This window comes from Bidens hawaiensis, unplaced genomic scaffold (genome assembly GCF_021521415.1).
Source record: "Bidens hawaiensis isolate Kalapana, Puna unplaced genomic scaffold, B.hawaiensis_p1.1 tig00009951_1, whole genome shotgun sequence".
Taxonomy (NCBI): domain Eukaryota; kingdom Viridiplantae; phylum Streptophyta; class Magnoliopsida; order Asterales; family Asteraceae; genus Bidens; species Bidens hawaiensis.
The window spans coordinates 111,494-128,465 of NW_027491753.1; the positions used below are offsets into that span (position 1 = coordinate 111,494).

Here is a 16,972-nt window from a genome sequence, read left to right on the forward strand (position 1 = left end):
ATAAAAACTATTTTTAAAAACCAACCCGTTTTTACCCGAAACCCATTCTCACCCGAACCAAGGTAACCCCTTCTTGAACTGACCTGAACCAAAATAACCAATACATTGGTTATCGGTCTCTTGGTAAAATATCAGCCAGAAACATCAGAATATCGATACCGACAATATTGACCAATATATCACCGATATTCCCGTTTTCAGCCTTAATATATCACTTTTTAATGCTCAATGTTAGTGTTTTAAGTCTTAATGAGGTCCTTGACCGATATCCGCTATTTTTTCACATTAACTGCCTAGACCCTTCCTGAATTGACCCGTAATGACCCTGACCCAAACCTGCCTGACCGACCGGTTGGCCAGTCCTACAAAGAATACACAATATGCATTCAAACAACCGGAACAAAATATATTATATTTCAAGAACTTATAAATATACCACCTTTTGTTATTTTAAAAACTCAAATACTGCAAAATAATTAGTATAAACAAAGGATATACAGTACTGTTTGACTCATGATCACCTTTGTCTTTAACACATAACAATATATTAATATAATGTTATATATCTTCAATTTTTTTCGGTTTTATTTATTTACTAATGAACCACTCATGATAAATGTAATGCAGCTAATACCTCTCTTGTTTTACAAAAATGCAGTCTGATATTATCACAGTGGAATTCTTCTAAGTATAATGAGTAAGATTTTTTATTTTTTTTGCTCTTCATATGTTAGTTAGTTAGTACGAATATGTACAAAGATAATACTTCTATTTTCAATCTGCAGGTAAAGATTCAGGCGATAAAACTCGTAGACAGAGACGAAAAGAAGCCCGGTTAGAAAAAAATAAGAAAAAGTTTGACTCGTGGATCCAACATCATGTATGAAATTTAAATCATTTTGATTACAATGTGAAACATGACTTATATTTTGCTCTGTCTTGATTGATATTTTATGACGATTTCAGAAAATAAAAAAGACAGTAAGCAATAATCAGAAGCTAGAAAATACGCAGAAGAATACTCAAACTGCGGAAGTTAAAGAATTGATGGTTAAAGATTCTAAAAAACTAGAACCAATGAGAAAAAGGAAAACAAAGTTTGAAAAATATTTAGAACTGGAAAACGAAAACGGCGTGGCTTCTGCAAAGGAGGATCTTGCTTTAGAAAGAAAACTTGCGAAAAAAATCAAAGTGGAAAATAGGAAATTAGGGGGATATGATGATGCACTCAACATGCTATTTGATGAAAATATAGACACGGAAGAAACTTCAACAACAAGCATTCCAAGCAAGAAACATAACAAGAGTTCAAAGAAAAAGACGGATTTGGTTGAAACTGATCATGAACATAATCATGCAAAATATGTGCCACCTCAGCTGAGATCTATGTGCAGAAGTGAGTCAGAAGCATATTCACAAATTCGAAAGCGTGCGCGCGGTATGCAAAACTAGGCTTCTTGTATTGATACTGGTCTTGTAAATTGTAATGTATTATTGATGATACACTAAAAAAGTTATAATTTTGTTTATAAATCTTTATTTGGTTTAATTTCAGGTCTTTTAAATAGGCTTAGTGAATCCAATGTGGAAAGAATTACGCAGGAAATGTCCTCGATTTTCCAGGTAAGTTTTCTACTTTCATATGTTTTTTTTTTCATATACCCTAAGTTTATATACACCCATTTGATAGTAATTAAAGTAAAAAAAGTTATTTATACCAACCTATTTTTTTATTTAGTGAAACATATTATATGCAACTGATTTTATTTTATATATTGCAACTTTAATATGAAATTAACCTTAATTTTTTACATGCAGTCTATTAGCCGCAGTGACGGTACTCAAATTATCAGTGAAGAAATCTTGGCATCATGTGCAGGTGGACCCCGTGGTAACGAACAGTTGAGTCGAGTTATTATATCTTTTAAATATTATTCTTTTCCATCGTTCTGTTTAGCATTCCTTTGACAAGATTACATTTATACCCTTGCAGGTATGCTGCTGTTTTTGCAGCTTTAGTTTCGGGTTTGACTTGCTTAGTTGGTATTGACTTTGGTGCGAAGCTGCTTGCTTCACTTGCAAAGTGTTTTGAGGTTCATCAAGTGATATCATTGATTTAAATAAATAATAAAGAATTTGATTTTTAATAATTTTTCTATGTTTGTAACAGGATGAGTATAAGAAGGAAGACAATCTTTCATTGAGGAATTTGACTCTTCTTTTATCTTATTTGTACATATTTGGAGTTTGCTCAAGGTTATTATTATTCACTCTCTTTTGAAATTTCATATTGTAGTTAAATGTAATTTATATAATAGTTTGTTTTCTTATTAATGAAACTTTGTTATAATACCATTTCAGTGATTTAATATACGACTTCATGTTGATGCTGAACTCACGGTTGACCGAGGTTGATGTTTCCACTATCTTGACCGTTCTTAATTGTAAGCTTTTCATTACTTCATTGTTTCATTACTCAGGTTACGGTCAACCAATTTGGCTTCATGCCGGGGCGTTCCACCACAGAGGCAATACACCTTATAAGAAGATTAATGGAAAAGTATAGGGAGAAGAAGCGTGATCTACATATGGTGTTTATTGACCTAGAAAAGGCCTACGACAGTGTGCCACGACAGGTGCTCTGGGAGTGCTTGGAGGGTAGAAGAGTGCCCAGGAAATACATAGAGATAATTATGGATATGTATACCAGGAGTGAAACAAGTGTCCGTGCGCCAGTGGGATACTGATTTCTTTCCTGTAGAGGTAGGTCTTCACCAGGGGTCAGCGTTGAGCCCGTTTCTTTTTGCAGTAGTCTTGGATGAGTTGTCAAAGTCGATTCAGGGGACTCTCCCGTGGTGCATGATGTTCGCAGACGATATTGTGTTACTTGCTGAGAAAAAACAAGATCTAAACATGAGGCTTGAGGAGTGGCGAACAACCTTAGAGACAAAAGGTTTAAAGATTAGCCGATCTAAGACGGAGTACCTCCACTGTGATTTTGGTGGGATAAATGAAGACACACAGATCACAATTGAAGGGCAGGTGGTCCCGCAGGTAACGAAGTTCAAGTATTTAGGATCTTTTGTACAGAGCGATGGGGAATTAGACAGTGATGTGACCCACCGAGTTCAGGTAGGATGGTGTAGATGGAAAGCAGCCACAGGAATATTGTGCGACAAGAGTTTCCCGACTAAACTAAAGGAAAAATTCTATAGGGTGGCAGTTAGACCTGCAATGCCATATGGAACAGATTGTTGGGCCATCAAGAAGGCACAAGTGCGGAAGATGGAGGTAGTAGAAATGAGAATGCTACGTTGGATGTGTGGGCACACAAGGCTAGACCGAATAAGAAACGTTGTGTTTCGCGAGAGATTAGGGGTGGCGAACATAGCAGACAAGATAAGAGAGTGGAGATTGAGATGGTTTGGACATGTAAAGAGAAGACAGACGACGAATCCGGTTAGATCCGTAGAAAACATTACTATAGAGGGGAGGAGGGGTAGAGGACGACCGAAATTGACTTAGGATGAGAGGATTAGGCATGATTTGATAGACCTAAACCTCTCCGAGGACATGGTTGAGGATAGGAATTCGTGGAGAAGTAGAATTAAAGTTAAGGATTTTTAGAGAGAATTGAATACCTTAGGGCTTAGACTTAACTTATTTAGGCCACATACCATAATGGTATTTCCCTTACATATATTATTATTATTATTATAATTATTATTAGCTTTTATATAGCTGTTAAACTGTGATCTTATTATTAATATTATTATAATTAGTAGTAGTTTTTATATAACTGTTAAACTTTGATTTTCTTTATTTTGCTTTATTTTCCTTTATTTTGCTTCATACACATGTACTTAGAGCCGAGGGTCTCTCTGGAAGCCACCTCTTTATTCCTTTGGATAGAGGTACGGTGTGCCTACATCCCACCCTCCCCAGACCCTACTTATAGCTTTGCTGTCGGTGGGATTTTACTGGGCATGATTGATTGATTGATTGAATTGTTTCATTAACCGAGTTGTGTAAATTTACCAGTATGTCGGTTTATAAGTACATGCTATCTGCATTCATTAGGTTCCGGGATGAGATTGAGGAGTGACGACCCGATCACCATGAAAAACTTTATTGTTAGCATCCAAAACAAGGTGACAGAACTGAAGACTGCATCTGATGGAAACACTAGAAGTAAAAGAGTATGCATTTATATAATTCATTATTAATTAATACTTTATGTTGTTTAACTATGTTGATTTTAACTATATCCATAACTTTATTCGCTTCACGCGTGACAGATGGAGTTCATGCTTGAAACCATATTTGATATCAAGAACAGCAAAAAGAAGGCTAAAGAGGATACCTTGCAACATACTCGCATGAAAAAGTGGCTTCAGAAGGTCATTTATAAAACGAAGAAATCTTTCTTTCTTATCTTTTTTTAAAAGCTTTTTTTTAATACATTCTTATACTTTTTCTCACAGTTGAGGTTAGAAAGTATTTTAATTCGGGGATTGAAATGGAGCAAGCTTCTTGACCCTGAGAAAAAAAGGTCAATGGTGGTTATCGGGAGAGATGATGTCATCAACTACAAATAACAATAATAATATTGTAAATGTCACCAAAAAAATCAATAAAGAAAGCTTAGAAGCTCAAAAAATGTGTCAACTTGCTGCTGGACAAGGAATGAATACAGATACAAGAAGGGCAATATTTTATATAATTACAAACGCGGAGGATTATATTGATGCGTATGAGAAACTATTGAGGTTGGATTTGCAAGGGAAGCAGGTATCTGTCTATCTATCCTTTTCTTATTATCTGAACCTTGAAAAAAATAATATAGTCTTTTTTGATATCAGTTTGTCATGATATTGTAGGATAGAGAGATCATGCGGGTCATTTTGGAGTGCGGTCTGCAGGAAAAAGTATTCAATAAATATTATTGTGTTCTGGCTTCAAAGTTATGCGTTCATGACAAGAACCACAAGTTCACATTACAGGTAATTCAATAAATATTATTGTTACAAAAACATTTATACAGTATTTAACAATTTATGTTATTATATTGTAATATAAACAATTGTCTTATACAGTATTTTGAACCGTTTTTGTAATCAGTATTTAACAATATATGTTAATACTGTATAAATAAATTTTTAATACTGTATAAAAACATTTATAAATGTTTTTTGTAACAATAAATATATTGTTAATACTGTAGAAATGTTTTTTGTAACAATACTGCATAAGACAATTTTTGTATAAATATATTGTTAATACTGTATAAATGTTTTTGTAACAATAATACTGTATATTATTTTACAATATAATAACTGTTAATTGTATTTTAGTTAGGGTTTTAGCCCATATTGTTGGTTAAAGCCCATGGGCCTTTTATGGGCTGTTAGCTAGGGTTTAGTTGTGTATATATAGATGTAGTTGCTTATGTATTCAACACACCTTCAAGTAATAAACATTACTTTACTACAACCATTTCTTTACATGGTATCAGAGCTACGGCTCTTGATCCAAACCCTAGCCGCCACTTAATCTGAACCGAACCAGCCGGCCCTAGATCTGAAACCGAAACCGAACCTCCTGTCCAGATCTCGAAATCTTTTTTCGAGACATATTCCGCCGTCACCGCCTCTCTCACTGTCACCACCAACCTCCGATCAGCAAAACCTAAAATTCCGATGCCGATCCGCCGCCGCACGCGCCCCCACGCGCCGCCTCTGCTCCTCCACTGCCCTCCACGCACCGCCGCGTGACGGCGCGTGCACCGCCCTCCGGCCGCCGTCCTTTTTTCAGGTTACTTATTTTTTGCTTCCGCACCACCCTATGTTGTTAGTTTTTCAATTCGGGACCTTTTAGTTTTCTGTCTCAGTTCGCGTGTGTATTCGTTCGAATAAGAAACTTTCAGATCCAATGGCTGATAAAAAGGCTTCAGAAACTCAGATTGCTCCAGGTATTATTAATTATTCAGCTGTTCTTCGCATTCCGGTCAAACTTGACTCAAAAAATTGGGGTTCGTGGAGTCTCTTTGTCCAAAAAGGTCTTGAAAGTATGGACAAAGACGATCATCTCACTAAACCACCCCCGGACCTGATTACCAAAGAATGGAAAATTGATGATAGCGGAATCTTAATGGCCCTATGGAATGCCATCGATACACAAATCCTTACTATTGCTCAAAACTTTTCCACCGTAAAGGAAATGTGGGATCACCTCTCTTCATCCTTTTCGGCTAAGGAGTCTATCTCTCATGCTTATTCTGTGGTTCAAGCCTATGGTCGGGCCGAGCAAGGTGATTCTACATTTACCGACTATTTCACACGATTCTGCAAACTCCGAGATGAGCTTCGCACTATGTTTCCACCCACTACTGATTTGAAGATTCAGGAGGAGTGAAACGCCAAGATGGATGTCATGACCTTCATTGCCGGAATCTCGCCCATGTATTCAAGCGCCCAACCCCTACTGTTGAGCAACTCCGCTGCCACATCTTCAGTTGCATCAACCTTTCACCTGTTGCGGGAAATGTATGGTCCTGGTGCAACTCTATCTCCTACTGATACATCGGCTATGTATACATCTACTGGTCGGGGTACTGGTCGAGGTTCTCATATGACCCACAAAAAGGGTATTGGACGGGGCGGTGGTCTTGTTTGTCACTATTGCAAGGAACCAGGTCATACGAAATGGGACTGCCCGAACCGCCCTCTTGGAAGTCAGCCACCTCCTCGTCCCAAAGCTCGTTTGGCAGCCGCTGGTGAGACTTCAGGTCCAACCGCCACTCCCTTCTACACAGTTAGCGAAGAAGACTATTGTCGTCTCCAGCAGCTTCTAGCCTCTCAGACTCCTGCTCCTGTTCCTGCCCCATGTGCCAATACGGCCGATTCAGGTACGCTTCCTAGCCCTTCTTCATCTTGGATTATTGATTCGGGTGCCACTCATCACATGACTGGGAACTCGGGTATTCTGTCCAACCTTAATAAAATCTCCCACCAACCTGTTCGACTGGCTGATGGGTCCTCCTGTCCTGTACTAGGGGTTGGATCCATTAACACCTCATCCAACTTAAACCTCTCGTCTATTCTATATGTTCCTAAATTTCCCGATAACTTTTGTTCGGTAAGCCAACTTACTAAACAACACAATTGCTCTGCTAAATTTTATCCTATTCACTGTATCTTTCAAGAACTAGGGACGAACCGTCTGATTGGCACAGGTTTTGAATCTGGAGGCCTCTACCGCTTAATCTTCCCGTCAGGTCCTACATGTTCTACAGCAACTGCCTCAATCAAGGAGGACCACCGTCGGTTAGGTCATCCCTCTACAGCGGTTATGAGGCAAATGCGTCCAGATTTACCACTTTCGTCTTTTAATTTTCATTGTGAGTCGTGTCAACTTGGTAAACATACCAGACGTCCCTATCCCCCTAGAGTGTCTAATCGAGTCAGTTTTTGTTTTGAACTTTTGCATTCTGATGTATGGGGGCCATGCCCTACCAAATCTACTTTGGGTTTTGAATATTTTGTTAGCTTTATTGATGACTATTCTCGCACTACTTGGATTTATTTGATGAAATCTCGTAGTGAAATTTTTTCCATATTTCAAGAATTTAATGCTTATGTTCAAAACCAATTTAACACCACCATTAAAACTTTCTGATCCGATAATGCTAAGAAATATTTTTCCACCGACTTTTCTTCGTACTTGAAAAACAACGGTATTATTCATGAATCATCATGTGCATATACATCTCAACAAAATGGTGTGTCCGAACGCAAAAATCGTCACCTATTGGATGTAGCTCGCACACTCATGATCCAATCACGTGTCCCTCATCGTTTTTGGGGAGATGCCGTTCTCACAGCTGCATATCTGATTAACCGTATGCCCACACCCGTTCTTCACGGTAAAACACCGTTTCTGTACTATGTCCCACTCGTACTCCTTTTCCTCTCGCACCTAAAGTCTTTGGTTGCGTTGCCTATGTTCATGACCATCGTCCGAAAACAATCAAACTTGATCCCCGAGCCCTTCGTTGTATCTTTGTTGGTTACTCACGGGTTCAAAAAAGGTATCGGTGCTATAGCCCTTCTCTTCACCGATACTTTACTAGTGCCGATGTCACTTTTAATGAGCCCTGTCCTTACTTTCCTGAGTGTTCCACTCTTGTTTCTGACCCATTTCCTGACCTCGATATACCCACATCTCCCTTCATCCCCACCATTCCTGTGTCAGTTCCTTCTACTGATCCAATCTCCTCTGATTCTGACCCACCGACAAAATCTCCGCCACTGCTTTTCACATATGCTAGGCAAGGTAGGGGTCAAATATCAGCGACTCTTGAATCACACCTTGGCCACGACCCCGAAAAACCCTCCGATACTTCGCCTACATCTGAGCAATCCACACCTCTCACTACTACATCCTTACCCGATCCACCAACCTCTGACACACCTGTTTATGATCCTCCTGGTGCCCCACTTCCCGATATACCTATTTCCTTTCGCAAGGAACCCCGGACATGTACTCGTTACCCAATTCAGGACTATGTTGCCTACACCCACCTATCTCCTGAATCTCATGCGTACACCACTACCCTTGATTCCTACCCGATTCCCAAAAATGTGACGAGCGCTCTCGCTCACCCAGGATGGAGACAGGCTATGGAAGATGAAATTGGGGCTCTAAAGTCCAATCATACATGGGATCTTGAAACACTTCCTAAAGGGAAGCGTTTTGTTGGTTGTCGTTGGGTGTTTACGGTTAAACTACACCCGGATGGCTCTCTACACCGCTTAAAGGCTCGGTTGGTTGCAAAAGGGTATTCTCAGGCATATGGCATTGATTACGATGAAACTTTCTCTCCGGTTGCTAAAATGCCATCTGTCCGTATTTGCATCGCTCTTGCTGCCATTAATCATTGGCCGCACCACCAGCTTGATGTCAAGAACGCCTTTCTTAATGGTGTTCTTGAGGAGGAGGTATATATGGAGCAGCCCCCAGGGTTCGTCGTTGAGGAGGCCTCGAAAGTTTGTAGACTACGTCGTTCTCTATATGGTCTTAAACAGTCTCCCAGGGCATGGTTTGGTCGATTCTCTAGTGTCATGGGACAGTTTGGGATGACTCGGAGTGCCTACGATCACTCTGTCTTCTTTAGACACCAGAAAGGGAAGAGGATTATCGTAGTTGTTTATGTGGATGATATTATAATCACAGGTGATGACGAGGTCGGGATTTCCAAACTCAAGCAGTTTCTTCAGTCTCAGTTTCAGGTCAGCGACTTAGGTCGATTGAGGTATTTCCTTGGCATAGAAGTATCCCGCTCTCCACAAGGAATACTTCTCTCCCAACGAAAGTATGTTCTTGATATGTTAACTGAATGTGGCTTATTGGGTTGTAAACCTGTTGATACCCCAATGCTTCTTACAAAGAAACTCCTCCCAAAAGAAGGAGATCCAATGAAAGATCCTGAGCGATACAGACGGCTGGTTGGTAAACTTAATTATTTAACCGTCACACGACCGGATATCTCCTTTACTGTCAGTGTTCTGATCCAATTTATGGCTACACCATACACCGGTCACTGGGATGCTGCCCTTCGTGTCTTAAGATATCTTAAGACCTCACCTGGCTTGGGTATATTATACTCAGATCAGGGTCATTGTCGTGTAGGTGCCTTCACGGAAGGAGATGGTCGGATATCAGGGTTCTCAGATGCAGATTGGGCAGGTTGTTCAATTTCTCGACGATCTACCACCGGATATTGTGTGTTTGTTGGAGGAAACCTTGTATCATGGAAGAGTAAGAAGCAACACACGGTTTCCCGGTCGAGTGCCGAATCGGAGTATAGAGCCATGGCAGATGTAACATCAGAGATGATATGGGTTCGTCGTCTTCTCAGAGAGCTCGGGGTTGTTTCTAATGACTTGATGAGGTTATACTGTGATAATCAGTCAGCTATTCACATATCCAAGAATCAAGTATTTCATGAGAGGACAAAACATATTGAGGTCGACTGCCACCTTATCAGAGATCGGGTAGTAGGCACACAAATTGATCCTCCTTCCATTCAACCAGTTCATGTGAAGACAAATTTCCAGCTAGCAGACATTCTAACTAAACCGCTCCGGAAAGCTCAGATAGATTTTATTTGTAACAAGTTGGGCATGATTAACATCTATGCTCCAACTTGAGGAGTGTTAATTGTATTTTAGTTAGGGTTTTAGCCCATATTGTTGGTTAAAGCCCATGGGCCTTTTATGGGCTGTTAGCTAGGGTTTAATTGTGTATATATAGATGTAGTTGCTTATGTATTCAACACACCTTCAAGTAATACTACAACCATTTCTTTACAATAACATATATTGTTAAATACTGTATAACAATATATTTATACAGTATTATACTGTATTAAAATTGTTAAATACTATATAATAAATTGTTACAAATATATTGTTAAATACAGTATTAACATTTATAAATGTTTTTTATACAATATATTTATACCGGTTTTAATAAGACAATTATTGTTACAAAAACATAAGACAATTGTTAAATACTGTATAACAATATCTTTAATCCATACTGTATTAACAATACTATATAAATATATTGTTAAATACAGTATTAACATTTATAAATGTTTTTTATACAATATATTTATACCGGTTTTAATAAGACAATTATTGTTACAAAAACATAAGACAATTTTAACAATATATGTAATTTTTTATTTTATTTTTCAGTACTGCATATGGGATCAATACGCAGAACTAGAATCAATGGAGGAAATGAGATCAACGCACCTGGCAAAATTTTTAGCAGAAATGGTGTCTGGTTTTACACTTTTGCTTGCAGTTCTAAAAAAAGCAGATCTACACGACACAACAAAACTTGGTACTCGTAAAAGAGAGCATTTTAAGAAATTTTTTGAGACCGTTTTTGAGTATGCAGATAATTTGGTCTGGAATATATTCAAACGTATAGGCGGGTCCCTACAATATGAATCCGTTAGAAGTGGAATCGAGTTTTTCATAGAAAGGTATGTTATTGGGAATGAAAAGCAATATGTAGGGAAATACAAAATTGCTAAGAAAGCACTTAAGAGTGTCGAAGAAGACGAAGACCTGTTTCTTTAATAATGCTCTTTTTTTGGAAGATAATACATTTTGAAAATAATTTAAATTTTCTAATATTTTTTATTGTATAGAATTCTCGTAATCCTACAAACGCGTCATGTTTAATTTTGAACCGTTCTTGTAATCCTACATATATCATTGGTTTCTCATGGACAAAAATCAGGTTATTATTTTGTTATATACTCTGCTTATTATTTTTTATGTACACTAAAATAAAGTGACACTGCTTATTGTTGTGAATGGTTATTTCAGAACTCACAAGTAATACAAGTACGTAGTAAATCTGATACGCTTTTATAACCGAGAACATAATGTAATACAAGATAACCGATACAGAAAGAAGATGAGAAGCTTAGAGTTTACAGAGTAGGAGATGGGAAGAAGAAGACAACCATATTCTAAACAATATTCATTCATACTCTAGCTCTCAATCTCTCCTGCTTTTATCTTTCTCAACTTCCTTCCTGTTTCCATGGGCTTGTTCTCTTGGTGGGCTTATGGAATGGGCTACTAGGTCGGGCCCATGGTCATCTGGTTGGTTCACAACACTAATTATGCATACAACACCATGAAAACAAATTTTTTTTTTCAAAACTCAAATCCATACACCTTACTATTTTTATGTAAAATTTGAAAAAAAATGAACTAATAATGTATGTGGTACCCATATGGTAATGAATTACCATGTTAAGTTATATTATATAGTTTAAATGCTAGCTATAACACATAAAAATAGGCTTCCTAAAGATATCATCATGCAATTAACGCCTGGAATTCCGCGGTGCTGTTGTTCAGAAGCTGTAGCCCTGCTTGCGGTGCGCACATATGATGTATATATGTGTGAACCCTCGGGTGGGCAAAAGTGAAATTGCACTAATTTTGACGTTATTTTACTAATCTCGTGAAAATAACGTTAAAAGTGACGGACGGTTAATCAGGCATCATGTAGTGGCGTTGATAGCTGAAAGATAAGGGTACATGCACCGATCAGCTGGTGTCCCGATGATTGAGTGTTATGTGCCTTATGTCTAAGGCTTGATGCAAAACTACTATCGAGCCGGGGGTCTCACCGGAAGCAGCCTCTCTATCCCTATGGGGTAGAGGTAAGGCTGCCTACATCTTACCCTCCTCAGACCCTACCATAGCTTTGCTATTGGTGGGATATACTGAGTACGATGATGATGATGATGATGTTGTTCAGAAGCTGCATTTCTTCGTCACCCATCTGTCTAACTTCACAAGGCAAAAGAATCTTGATGCATCGAACGCACCCCACAAACTCCCTGCACTTACCTCATCAAGATTAGAAGTGAACCGTGGTTTAGCATGGTCGTTTTTTTTCGGTACCAAACGACCATGCTCGGTTGGTGGATGTTAAAAGTTAAAACCACCAAAAGGGAGGCATTCATGCACTACCAAACATTCAATAACATGCACCATGTGCAACTAGGCCTGTAAACGAACCGCACATTTAGTGAATAGTTCGTGCATCATTTGGTGGGAAGTTCGTTCATTTAATAAACGAACAAACACGAACAAAAAATTTGTGTTCATGTAATTATATGAACAAACATGAAAACATGTTTTGTTCGTTCATTTTTGTTCATGAACGTTCGTTTATCTTCGTTCATTTATGCTCGTTTGTGTTCTATGTTCATTTATCTTTGTTTGCGTTTGTTACGTGTTTGTTCATATATGTTCATTTATCTTTGTTCAATTATGTCCATTTAGATTTTAAACAAATGAAGATAAACGAACATGCTTATTTTTTAAACGAACGAACATGAACACAAATATTTGTTCGATTACGTGTTCGTGTTCATTCAGTTCGTTTACAGGCCTACGTGCAACATATGTTACCTTTGTTAGTGTGCATAGTTATCTTCTGAACAATATTATTGAATGGTTTCATCTTTTATGCATTAGAACATAATGCACATCAACCATCCATAAATAAGTAATTAAGTAGCTATCAAATATGGATACAAATTTAAAAGTAACTTACTCCCATGGATCATCACCAACAAGAAGAACATCATTCTCAAAATCCACATACACCAACTTCCATTCAGAACCTCTAGAATTATTAAGCAGCCCTTCAAGCCCGAACATCCTCTCGATCTCACAACACAATTCGTCATAGTTTTTGAATCTCGATACATTAATCGATCTTCCTACCGATCCCACCTTTTGAATCTGCAAAACAAACAAAACAACATATATGTGTGTCGCATGATGGTGACAAATTCGACCCGTTTACTTTTTGCTAAATATATATTAATGTATTAGATTATTAGTATGAGTGTTTAAAATGTGTCAATTCCCAAATATACTCACCTTTGTATAGGTTCTTATACGAGTAGGTGGGCCCGCTTGCGGCCACGAGCTATTCTGCATAATATCCCCATGGCCCAAGCTAAAACTGTTCTCCAAATAACCCGAAAGATCACTGTGATCATCACCATCTTCAAATCCGCAAAACTCATCCAAGACTGACGGCTCAACAACCGAACTGACCCCATTATAAATATCATCATGTGTATCCCATATATCATCAAGTGAATCCCATGTTTCCGGCCCGAGGGAGGGGACCACCCCACAAAAAGAAGGATCAAGCTGCTCGATTGGCGACAAATGATTAAAAACGGGCAGCTCGTTTACAGAAGTCTGAGGATTAATGACGGGCTCGAGAGGTGGCAGCTCGGGTTCAACTGTCTCTGAGGCTGCAATGGAATTTTGGATAACGGGTGAAACGGGCCCACTATTGTTTAACATGTTGATTAACAATGACGGGTTTGAAAAGTTTGCATTTATGGGTTCTGTGGCCCGCATAAAAGGATGGGCCACAGTGTAATCTGGTTCGGGTATTTCTCTTACGAAGCAAGAGTTGAAGGGTCGTTTTAGTGTTGAAGCTAGTGGAGGAAAAATAAAGAGACTCTCGGGGGTCTCGATGTCCCACGGGCTCACTCGGTTCTGCCTATCACTACATCCTGGTTCATCCCACTGCACCTGATATGCACAATAATAAGAGAAAATGTGTATTGTCATACATAGAAATTCTCTTCAAACTTTAAAAAATATCATATTTACCCTTATAAAACATTAGAAATATTATGTACCTATAAAGTGTTTATATAAATATTCTAAGAACTTTGAATGGTGTAAAATATGATAAAGATGAAATTTTGAAGTGTGTATATCTCTTAAAATGATATATAAAAGCTCAACATTTCATATATTTAAAACTCTTTCAAAACACTAAAAAAAATCATATTTTATTGGTAAATAGTTAATAAACTAATAAAAAATAGCATATGAGCTAACTTGAAGTTGTTTTCCTATTTGGTTATACATACATTGAGAGAGACTGTAATAAGTAACTGATTTTATTTCATCTACTGTTATGAAATGACAATAATATATTTGGTGTTATGAATTGGATCATATAAATGATAAACAAACCTGAAGATTGTGCCACTTGGAGCCAGGCCACCTTAATGGATCTGCATCACTTATATCTGTAATTTTCCCCATATGCCTACATAAACAACAAGATGATCAATTCACTGAGTATATGACTAAAAGTTGTATTATTTCAATAATAATCTAATATTTTGAATAAATGATTTAGAACGTTTTATGGATTAACCTTTCGACCCGTTAGACATAAACCATAGCCAAAAACCGACCCATTTATAAGTAAATGGATCAAAACAGTCATCGCTACTCAAGAAGAATGTTAATTATTTAAGGTTCAAAACATTGCATGTATTCATGTACCTGCGTTTTCCTGAATCCTCGATTTCAAACATCATTCCAAACCTCGTACCAACAAATAGTCTACTCCCACAAACTGACTTCTGGTATTTTTCCAACGGGATGACAAATTCCGCAGGACATGCCCTACAATAAACATGATAATCAGCTTATTTGCATTAAAATGTCGGTTCTTGTTATGCAATCTAGACTTCAAGAAAACGAGCTACAACAAACTACCTTGGGTTATAGGATACTGTAAACGGGTTACGATTTTCAGCAGCATGAGCTGCAGCAGCAAGCACTCCTATGTGCATGCTGTCAGCAGATAAAACAGAAGACGGTGAAGCTGTTTGTTGACGGTTTGCACGCCTCACTCCCAATAATAATTGTGATTTTCCATCCCTGCAATAATATTGAATGGGCTTATTTGCTAAAGGAGAAATGGGGTCAAAGTTGACAAAAAAAAGGACAAAAAGTGTTGCCATGTAAGCCAGCTCGACCCGACCCGTTTGGACCTATACCCAACCCGCACATTTGTCACCTGATAAATAGAACTGCATCGCCTGCCTTAAGCCTTTTTGCACTAACAAACATGCTCCAACCCGTACTCAAAAGGTGTCGTTTTGGCTGCCCTGCATAAATAAGCTTAAGTATTACGGTTTATACATGATCAACAAAAATAAAAAAAATATATATTCTTCATATTAAGCTTTTGGTATATTGACCATTACTTTGCATACATGGCAGTATGAAAAATGTAAAAATGAGATATTTTCACCTCGGTATATATGACGGAATGTCCATGTATTATCATGCAAATCTAGGACAACAAGCTCTTGAGTTGGAGGTTGCATTGAAAAATCCTGAAACACTATATAATTTAATAAAAAATTCTAACTACTTGCTTGGTATATTTGGGCTGTGTTTTTATCTCTAACGGGTCACACGGGTGAATAAAAACATATCTTAGAAAGGAAATAGAACAAATGGATTGAAATACACAAAGCGTTTTGACTGTTTGATGCATAAAACTCCTAAATCACTGTATTAAAATATATATTATTATTGACATAATATAACTTTTGTAACGATATTTTGCACACCAACTATTTATCGAAAAAACACTCTGGAAAAGTGTTACAGGTCTATATAGCCCGGCCCGTTTTGACCCGTACCAAAAATACTGTGAATTGTTATCCAAACTGTTTAACTTGAATATTTTTTTTATCATTTTGTGTTTTGGAATACTAACCGTGTTAGAGAAACGTTAGAGCGGTACCACAACTATTGTTTGACATGTTACCCAAACTGTATGACCTCCCATTTTATTATGCTTGAAACACTAGCTATTTTTTTTAATTAAAAAGTGAACATTTTGACCCGACCCGTTACCAAAACCATCAAACCATTTTATATACTTGACACACTAACCATTTATTAAAAAAATAATAATAAACATTCTGGACAAGTATAAATTTTCGACAAAGAAGTATCGAGTCATATTTGACACGCTAAAAATTTATTTAAAAAAAAACATAAAAGGACAAAAGTGTTTTGTCCACCCTGTCTGGCCCATTTTGAACATACCAAAACTATTGTTTTAACCGTTACCCAACCCGCCTGACCCGTCCATCTAGCCACATATAACAAAACCTCACCAATGGTGGGAAAAGCTTTTCTGCTGCTCTACGAGGCACCGAGAAGCCTCCATGTGTGCTAGTATCACTCGGGGTCAAAGTCTTGCAAAAGAACTCACTTGGATGCTTGCTCATTCTTGAAGAAACGTGGATCGACTCACTGGTAGACGATCTACTTTCCTCGGGTGTGATTATACTATTTCACCGATGGTTTTTCTTGGATCTGTGTTCTTCCACCTACAAAATGAACAGCACCGTAAACTTACCCCTCAGAAAGGGACAGAGGGGTCCTCTTTGGGGTAACCCTCCGGTGTGAGAATAAGTATTTGTGGGAGAAGATAATAATAAGTGAGAGTAAGGAATTTAGAGTGTATTGCTTAATAGCTGAATACTCTGTGATTGTATATTGTCAGGTGATAT

General features: G+C 37.8%; 1 protein-coding gene and 2 pseudogenes across 3 annotated transcripts; 1 reads left to right on the forward strand and 2 right to left on the reverse strand.

The window, feature by feature from the left end:
* The first annotated feature begins 693 nt into the window (after positions 1-693).
* Positions 694-11,331, forward strand: LOC143533925 (uncharacterized; annotated as a pseudogene). Its single transcript, XR_013135447.1, has 13 exons — positions 694-697; positions 786-880; positions 967-1,438; positions 1,556-1,623; positions 1,819-1,901; positions 1,994-2,093; positions 2,171-2,256; positions 2,362-2,444; positions 4,081-4,199; positions 4,299-4,400; positions 4,485-4,791; positions 4,881-5,003; positions 10,764-11,331. The product of XR_013135447.1 is annotated as an uncharacterized LOC143533925 (transcript).
* Positions 11,332-12,306: 975 nt separating this feature from the next.
* LOC143533926 (auxin response factor 5 pseudogene) lies at positions 12,307-13,604 on the reverse strand (annotated as a pseudogene). Its single transcript, XR_013135448.1, has 3 exons — positions 13,494-13,604; positions 13,162-13,352; positions 12,307-12,439 (listed from the first exon to the last, which is right to left on the reverse strand). The product of XR_013135448.1 is annotated as an auxin response factor 5 pseudogene (transcript).
* Positions 13,605-14,119: 515 nt separating this feature from the next.
* LOC143533928 (auxin response factor 5-like) lies at positions 14,120-16,687 on the reverse strand. Its single transcript, XM_077028550.1, has 8 exons — positions 16,574-16,687; positions 15,694-15,778; positions 15,457-15,547; positions 15,153-15,317; positions 14,937-15,059; positions 14,619-14,694; positions 14,513-14,523; positions 14,120-14,165 (listed from the first exon to the last, which is right to left on the reverse strand). The coding sequence occupies exons 1-8, from the start codon at positions 16,685-16,687 to the stop codon at positions 14,120-14,122; spliced, it is 711 nt and encodes a 236-aa protein (XP_076884665.1).
* Between the last annotated feature and the right edge of the window lie 285 nt (positions 16,688-16,972).

Excerpts from the sequence above, each read along its gene's own strand:
- LOC143533928 (XM_077028550.1), bottom strand. The coding sequence starts at position 16,687 with ATGAGCAAGCATCCAAGTGAGTTCTTTTGCAAGACTTTGACCCCGAGT. Across the intron at positions 15,060-15,152 it reads ACAGTATCCTATAACCCAAG|GGCATGTCCTGCGGAATTTG; the intron begins GTAGTTTGTTGT and ends TGTTTATTGTAG. Across the intron at positions 14,695-14,936 it reads GAGGATTCAGGAAAACGCAG|GCATATGGGGAAAATTACAG; the intron begins GTACATGAATAC and ends TTGTTTATGTAG.